Source organism: Neoarius graeffei, chromosome 7 (assembly GCF_027579695.1).
Source record: "Neoarius graeffei isolate fNeoGra1 chromosome 7, fNeoGra1.pri, whole genome shotgun sequence".
NCBI classification, from domain to species: Eukaryota; Metazoa; Chordata; class Actinopteri; order Siluriformes; family Ariidae; genus Neoarius; species Neoarius graeffei.
The window spans coordinates 60,827,871-60,837,166 of NC_083575.1; the positions used below are offsets into that span (position 1 = coordinate 60,827,871).

At 38.1% G+C, this 9,296-nt stretch overlaps 2 protein-coding genes across 2 annotated transcripts; both read left to right on the plus strand.

The window, feature by feature from the left end:
* LOC132888885 (ladderlectin-like) lies at positions 1-2,030 on the plus strand. The gene is made up of 8 exons (XM_060924981.1): positions 1-49; positions 620-649; positions 833-874; positions 976-1,014; positions 1,136-1,227; positions 1,452-1,577; positions 1,771-1,870; positions 1,960-2,030. Exons 1-8 carry the CDS (start codon positions 1-3, stop codon positions 2,028-2,030), a joined length of 549 nt encoding a protein of 182 aa, XP_060780964.1.
* Positions 2,031-4,857: 2,827 nt separating this feature from the next.
* On the plus strand, positions 4,858-6,151 carry LOC132888886 (ladderlectin-like). The gene is made up of 4 exons (XM_060924982.1): positions 4,858-4,956; positions 5,575-5,700; positions 5,892-5,991; positions 6,081-6,151. The coding sequence occupies exons 1-4, from the start codon at positions 4,858-4,860 to the stop codon at positions 6,149-6,151; spliced, it is 396 nt and encodes a 131-aa protein (XP_060780965.1).
* Positions 6,152-9,296: the final 3,145 nt, after the last annotated feature.

The window sequence follows — 9,296 nt, forward strand, 5'->3', positions numbered from 1 at the left end:
ATGAATGAATTGTCGGTAAATATTCCTGGATGTTCAGCAAAGTTTCCTGGTGAGCTGAGTGCAACTAATGAGATGGACTGGTATATATAGCACTCTGGGAGCCTCATTCAACAGATTACCCTCAATCAGCCACAGAGATACAACCTGAGAACCTGAGACCTAAAATTCGGTACATTTTCTCTTTTTCTCAATGAGATTGAAACACCTTTTCAACTTATTCTAAGCTGCATTGGGAACGAAAAACACTATCTTGTGAAGCTTCTATTTGGATTGAAAATGAATACGAGATGGAACCTTCTAATACTATGATCATAAAGAGAGATGGAAGATGGACATGTTGAACTGAAATTGTTTGATTTGAATCACATTCGTAAAAATGTATTTATTTGTCCTTTTCTCTATAGTTACACTGATCACCATCACCATCATCATGAAGGTTTGGATTGTGTGTGTGCTGCTGTGTGCTGCCTTTACACTGAGGACTGCTGCAGGTGAGACAGCAAGAAGTACTACAGAGAATAACACGCTTCAGCTGCTCTGGAACAGTGATGCAGTGAATTGTATTGTGACTCGTGTAGTGTTGTTGGTAATGTCACTGTTGTTTATGTTGTTTCTGTAGCTCAGCCTGAACAGAATCAGAAACTTGCAGGTTAGTGACCATTAACAGTGAACAGTTTGGGATAAAACAAAATGCTCTAATAAATATTTTCTAGGCTGTGTTACTATTATCATCATGTGAAAGTTAAAGGTAGTTCCTGGTAGTTCCATACAAATAAATACACATTCATTCATTCATTCATTCATTCATTCTTAAACTGGCTCTTTTCTCCAGAGGAAACTACTGAGGTGGTCGTTGATAAGTTGGTTGATGCAGGTCAGTATACTGGTATATTAGTTCTTGCTATAAGCATACCTGTGTTGCTTGGAAAACCATAAATAAAACTGTAATAATATATTATCATTTTTCTGCTAAAGATAAGGAGGAAGCGCTCAGACAACTACTTGCTGCTGAAGGTAACTGGAATAACCAAGTGAAAAAACTGCTCAATCAAACAGATTTTTAAAAATTGTAAATTCTATAAAACCAGTAGAAATACTGTATGCATGGAACAGAGATGTGTATTATTGTCCACAGATAAATCAGGCTACTGTCGTCCTGGCTGGTTTAGACATGGAACACGCTGCTTTCTGTTTGTGAGGTCAAGTCAGACCTGGAACAACGCTGAGGTAAATACCTGAACAGCTATAACCAAAATCTTAAAATGTAGAAGTTTACACCTTTGAAAGTTGGTGGATGAAGGACAGAAAGTTAAAGGTGCAGTAGAATTAAAGTAAGAAAGAACTGATGAATAAACATAGTTTTAAAAATGAAGCATTTGTTTATGACAAAGTCTGATTAGCTTCAGGGCTGTGCTGATTGTCTTCTTCTATCTTTCCAATTATGTCGTTAGACACAGTGTGTAGCTGAACAGGCAAGTTTGGCATCTGTACACAACCTCGATGAACATAGCTTCCTGCAGAATTTGCTTCGAGTCACGGGCATATCATACGCTTGGCTTGGTGCCTACAACCTCCAGGTAATACACTTACAAATTACAATGACCACTGAAAGGCATCTGAATTAATCTAGAGAATTTACACGCCTGAAATGATAAAATGTTCCTTTATTAAAATGATATAAAAATGACCAAAAAGGCACTACTTAAGCCATTTATGTTGATGTCAGTTGTTTTCATGAGTATGTAATACATGTGATTTTGTATTTTGTAGGGAACATGGCGCTGGATTGACAGAACTCGGTTCTCCTACAGTAACTGGTACTCACTAAGCAGTGTATCCAGCTACCCGTGTGTTTTCATAAGGAACAATGGTAAAGTTTGTCCTCACTTGATTTACGTTGTTGACTGCTTTCATTCAGATTAAACATGATTGTAATGTTTGTGCTTTCTCTTTTTCCAGCTGGCTGGTCTAACACTAACTGTGCAAATAGATATCCATTCTTCTGTTCTACTGACCCAAGCAAATGCTAAAGTACATTAATGAGTACATGGATATAGGAAGATCAACAATCATTTGATTTCATTATCAGACACATATTTTTTTTATTTGTTTTGAGAACACTTGATTGATGAACACTATATGTTGCTGAATGAATAAAATAACCATTTTCCTACTTGAAGTAAGTGTGTAATGCTCATTTTTTGTGAAATGAAAAGCGCGCTGAATGAGTCTTTTGTTCCCACATGAGAAGGATTTTATGGCTAAAATTATATTTCACATGAAAACTTTAGGAGGTAAAATAAATATCACTAGACATGCAAGATAGAATTAGACAGTGTAGGGAAACTAAACACAGGATAAACGTAACTGCACCAGTTACCCGGTATTGATTTTACCAAGCAGTAAATCAGGAACAGTTGCCAGGTTATTTCAGACTCATTTCATTTTTTCTTCCTGCAACCTGATCACTGCCCCCACTTGAGACTTAACATTCCTGATAGTAGTCAACAGCAGCATTTATAGAATACAGAAATTCAACCAAGAATGTTCAATGGCATCAAAAATGTATATTATGCTGATTGTGATCTTTCCAAATGCTGGGTTTCCATGCACTAAATACAGATATTTCAAATATATGAATAATTAGAAGAAAGTGGTTAAGTTGATTGCACTTTGAAAACAAACAAATGACAACCATAATGCATGAGTAGTGACAAATTTAAATAAAAACCAACATAAAGTGCCTTACTAAGGTGTTGGGCCATCATGAGCCACCACAACAGCATCAGTGCGCCTTGCCTTAGATTTGACAAGTCTCTGGAATTGTACTGGAGAGATGAACACCATTCATCCTAAAGATATTCTCTCAGTTTGTGTCTTCATTCTGGTGATGGTGACATCAGTCCTAAATCTCCTCTAAGTGATCAATTGGGATGAGAAGTGGAGACTGTGTAGATATCACTCATCTCATTATCTCTAGCCGCTTTATCCTTCTACAGGGTCGCAGGCAAGCTGACTACGGGCGAAAGGCGGGGTACACCCTGGACAAGTCACCAGGTCATCACAGGGCTAGACATATAGACACAGACAACCATTCACACTCACATTCACACCTACGGTCAATTTAGAGTCACCAGTTAACCTAACCTGCATGTCTTTGGACTGTGGGGGAAACCGGAGCACCCGGAGGAAACCCACACGGACACAACATGCAAACTCCACACAGAAAGGCCCTCGCCGGACCCGGGGCTCGAACCCAGGACCTTCTTGCTGTGAGGCGACAGCGCTAACCACTAAACCACCGTGCTGCCCCGATATCACTCAATCCAACCATAAATATAGAGTGAAGATCATCATTGAAACTATTATACAGCTTAAAGGAACCTACTTGTGGGTATTGTAAAGTTGCAGCACCTTCCTAAAGCTCATTTATATATAATCCATTAAAAATAAAAATGGTAGTCATATCTGATGACTTTGACTTTGGGATTCTGCAGTGCAGAAAGAAAACACAGTTCATATTACACATATAAACCTATTTAAAATGATTGTGAAGTAGGCTTGACATTAAACTAACATTCTGAGGCAGATACAGGATGTGGACTTACTTCATTCAACCTGAGAAATTCAGCAAGGATGCAGATCACATAATAAAAACTGAAGTAAAACATTGATAAAAGCTTTATTTTATGGTTCATTCGGAAACAATGGCCTTTCATTCATTTAGCATTTGAAGACAAGTGAAGACATTATATATCTGTTATACAAATGGATGATGTGTGCATTTTTTGGAATTTTCAACAAGCAGAAACATGTTCAGGGAAATTATGAAATGATGAGCCACTTAACTGATGTCAGGAAGTCTTCTTCTTGCTGTCCATTTACAAGTGACACCTATATAATATTCTACAGTGAAGAACATAATTTAAAGCTCGTTAGAAAACACAAGCAATCCCATTAAATTTCTAAATGTGGGGATCAGACTCACATGCATTTCCTTTTAAAGGTAAGGTTGGCACTAAACCCCTCACGCCTATGACTTTGGATGCAATTACATGCAACATGGATATGCATGAAGATTATCTACAGAGTGTCCAGTTTAGGGACATATAAACATCTCACTTTGAGTCTGAAATAAGAATGGGTTCATTCAGTTTGATGAAAATCTTTGTGAATAAACTTAACATGAAATAATTTTCATGGATGTTCCATATTATTATTTAGATCATACTGGCATTGATTATTTTCCTCGGACAACAATTGGTTGCTGGTGGATCATGAAACATTTTTTCTATCAATAATATCATCCATCCATTATCCGTAGCCGCTTATCCTGTACAGGGTCGCAGACAAGCTGCAGCCCATCTCAGCTGACTATGGGCAAGAGGCAGGGAACACCATGGACAAGTCACCAGGTCATCACAGGGCTGACACAAACAACCATTCACACCTACAGTCAATTTAGAGTCACCAACTAACCTAACCTCTATGTCTTCAGGGGAAACCAGAGCAAACCCACACAGACACAGGGAGAGCATGCAAACGCCACACAGAAAGGCCCTCGTCGGCCACTGGACTTGAACTCAGGACCTTCCGGCTGTGAGGCGACAGTGCTAACCACTACATCACCATGCCACCCCCTCAATAATAATCAACATATTTTTAAAGAAATCACCTTTGACATTTTAGATATTATAAACACTGTAAAATATTAAAAGTGTCTTATCCTTTGAAAAAAATTGAACAATTCATTTAACAATTAAAACAATTATTAAACGCATACAAATATAAAAAAAGTTTGTTTATTGGGAAAATATATGTGTCCTGAATTAATAACAATGTCGAGAAAAACTTGTCATGAAAGGGGACGATAAAGATAAGGTGAAGATGATTACTCAGAATATTATAGAGCTTTCAGGATTACTGCTATTGTACTGGTGCAACAACTTCCTGAAGGTGATTTATGTTTGAACTCTATCCAATTTTAAGACAGTGTTATTGCACATCAATAGCACATAGCATTTCTTATCGCTTGAGTGTTTTTGTTTTGGCGACCCAATCTCAATTAGTTTGCCAGTGCACAGAGGTCAAAGCAGAAAAACAGGGTCGATATCACTTTTGAGTAGGCATAGAGAGATCTGATTTGGCTTTGATAATGGATTTTACAGTTAACCATGAATGAATTGGCGGTAAATATTCCTGGATGTTCAGCAAAGTTTCCTGGTGAGCTGAGTGCAACTAATGAGATGGACTGGTATATATAGCACTCTGGGAGCCTCATTCAACAGATTACCCTCAATCAGCCACAGAGATACAACCTGAGAACCTGAGACCTAAAAAATCGGTACATTTTCTCTTTTTCTACTTATAACCAAAATCTTAAAATGCAGAAGTTTACACCTTTGGAAGATGGTGGGTGAAGGACAGAAAGTTAAAGGTGTAGTAGAATTAATGTAAGAAAAGAACTGATTAATAAGCATAGTTTTAAAAATGAAGCATTTGTTTATGACAAAGTCTGATTAGCTTCAGGGCTGTGCTGATTGTCTTCTTCTATCTTTCCAATTATGTCGTTAGACACAGTGTGTAGCTGAACAGGCAAGTTTGGCATCTGTACACAACCTCGATGAACATAGCTTCCTGCAGAATTTGCTTCGAGTCACGGGCATATCATACGCTTGGCTTGGTGCCTACAACCTCCAGGTAATACACTTACAAATTACAATGACCACTGAAAGGCATCTGAATTAATCTAGAGAATTTACACGCCTGAAATGATAAAATGTTCCTTTATTAAAATGATATAAAAATGACCAAAAAGGCACTACTTAAGCCATTTATGTTGATGTCAGTTGTTTTTATGAGTATGTAATACGTGATTTTGTATTTTGTAGGGAACATGGCGCTGGATTGACAGAACTCGGTTCTCCTACAGTAACTGGTACTCACTAAGCAGTGTATCCAGCTACCCGTGTGTTTTCATAAGGAACAATGGTAAAGTTTGTCCTCACTTGATTTACGTTGTTGACTGCTTTCATTCAGATTAAACATGATTGTAATGTTTGTGCTTTCTCTTTTTCCAGTTGGCTGGTCTAACACTAACTGTGTAAATAGATATCCATTCTTCTGTTCTACTGACCCAAGCAAATGCTAAAGTACATTAATGCGTACATGTATATAGGAAGATCAACAATCATTTGATTTCATTATCAGACACATATTTTTTTTAATTTGTTTTGAGAACACTTGATTGATGAACACTATATGTTGCTGAATGAATAAAATAACCATTTTCCTAATTGAAATAAGTGTGTAATGCTCATTTTGTGTGAAATGAAAAGTGCGCTGAATGAGTCTTTTGTTCCCACATGAGAAGGATTTTCTGGCTAAAATTATATTGCACATGAAAAATATAAATAATGCTAGACATGCAAGATAGAATTAGTATAGGGAAACTAACACAGGATAAACGTAACTGCACCAGTTACCCGGTAATGATTTTACCAAGCAGTAAATCAGAAACAGTTGCCAGGTTATTTCAGACTCATTTCATTTTTTCTTCCTGCAACCTGATCACTGCCCCCACTTGAGACTTAATATTCCTGATAGTAGTCAACAGCAGCATTCATAGAATACAGAAATTCAACCAAGAATGTTCAATGGCATCAAAAATGTATATTATGCTGATTGTGATCTTTCTAAATGCTGGGTTTCCATGCACTAAATACAGACATTTCAAATATATGAATAATTAGAAGAAAGTGGTTAAGTTGATTGCACTTTGAAAACAAACAAATGACAACCATAATGCATGAGTGGTGATAAATTAAAATAAAAACCAACATAAAGTGCCTTACTAAGGTGCTGGGCCACCATGAGCCACCACAACAGCATCAGTGCGCCTTGCCTTAGATTTGACAAGTCTCTGGAATTGTACTGGAGAGATGAACACCATTCATCCTAAAGATATTCTCTCAGTTTGTGTCTGTATTCTGGTGATGGTGACATCAGTCCTAAATCTCCTCTAGGTGATCAATTGGGATGAGAAGTGGAGACTGTGTAGATATCACTCAATCCAACCATAAATATAGAGTGAAGATCATCATTGACACTATTATACAGCTTACAGGAATCTGTTTGTGGGTATTATAAAGTTGCAGCACCTTCCTAAAGCACATTTATATATAATCCATTAAAAATAAAAATGGTGGTCATAAACATTTATATTTGATGACTTTGACTTTGGGATTCTGCAGTGCAGAAAGAAAATAGTTCGTATTACACATATAAACTTATTTAAAATGATTATGAAGTTGGCTTGGCTTTAAACTAACCTTCTGAGGCAGATACAGGATGTGGACTTACCTCATTAAAGCTGAGAAATTCAGTAAGGATGCGGATCACACAATAATAATTGAAGTAAAAATTTGATAAAAACTTTATTTTATGGTTCATTCCAAAACAATGGCCTTTCATCTATTTAGTATTAGGATACAAGTGATGATATTATATATCTGTTTTACCAGTGGATGATGTGCGCATTGTATTTCATTTTCAACAAGCAGAAACATCCATCCATCTTTAAGCTGTAGCCGCTTATTCTATACAGGGTCGAAGGCAAGCTGGAGCCTATCTCAGCTGACTATGGACGAGAGGCAGGGTACACCACGCACAAGTTGCCAGGTCATCACAGGGCTGACACATAGAGACAAACAACCATTCACACCTACAGGTAATTTAGAACCACCAGTTAGCCTAACCTGCATGTTTTTGGACTGTGGGGGAAACCAAAGCACCGGGAGGAATCCCATGCAGAGAACATGCAAACTCCACACAGAAAGGCCCTCACGGTCCACTGGGCTCGAACCCAAGACCTTCTTGCTCTGAGGTGACAGTGCTAACCACTACACCACCGTGCCACCCAAGCAGAAACATGTTCAGGGAAATTATGAAATGATGAGTCACGTAACTGTCGTCAGGAAGTCTTCTTCTTGCTGTCCATTTACTAGTGACACTTGTATAATATTCTACTGTGAAGGATGTAATTTAAAGCTCATTAGAAAACACAAGCAATCTCATTAAAGTTCTAAATTTAGGGATCAGACTCATGCATTTCCATGTAAAGGTAAGGTTGGCACTAAACCCCTCACGCCTATAACTTTGAATCAAATTACATGCAACATGGATATACATGAAGATTATCTATAGAGTGTCCAATTTAGGGCCATATAAACAGCTCAGTTTGAATTAGAAGTAAGAATGAGTTCATTCAGATGGATGAAATAATTTTCATGGACGTTCCACATTATTATTTACATCACACTGTCATTGATTATTGCTGAGGCAATGCTGAGGTAAATACCTGAACAACTATAACCAAAATCTTAAAATGCAGAAGAAGTTTACACCTTTGAAAGATAGTGGATGAAGGACAGAAAGCTAAAGGTGCAGTAGAATTAAAGTACAAAAAGAACTGATGAATAAACTGTTAGGGATGGTGAGATGTGGTGAGTTTGGATCCAAAGCATAACACAGACCAGAAAATCTCATATCATCTCTAGCCGCTTTATCCTGTTCTACAGGGTCGCAGGCAAGCTGGAGCCTATCCCAGCTGACTACGGGCGAAAGGCGGGGTACACCCTGGACAAGTCACCAGGTCATCACAGGGCTGACACATAGACAACCATTCACACGCACATTCACCTCTACGGTCAATTTAGAGTCACCAGTTAACCTAACCTGCATGTCTTTGGATTGTGGGGGAAACCGGAGCACCTGGAGGAAACCCGCGCGGACACGGGGAGAACATGCAAACTCCGCACAGAAAGGCCCTCGCCAGCCACGGGGCTCGAACCCAAACCTTCTTGCTGTGAGGCAACAGCGCTAACCACTACACCACCGTGCCGCCCACCAGAAAATCCAATAAATAAAAAATGATTTAATTAAAGTCAAAAAGAGTAAACAAACAAAAAATATCAAAATAATCCAGCCAAAAAATGAGGTAGACAAAGACAAAAATGCTAGCATGAAAAACATGATAAATAGTCCTGACAAAAAAAAAAAAAAAACTGGAGACAAAAAACCTAGCACAAAATACATGAAAAAATGGCAAGACATAAGTGCAAAAAACTGTGGCAAAGAACAGGCAAAAACAGAGGGCAAAATCCAAAAGCAATGAGGGTGCAGAGACGACATGAAAAACCAACGAGATGTTCTGGCAAAGTCCCCTTCTGAGAACGGCCCTTTTATGCACAGCAAAGCAAACCAGGAAGTGAATGCCGGCAAAATGGAAGTCCTTT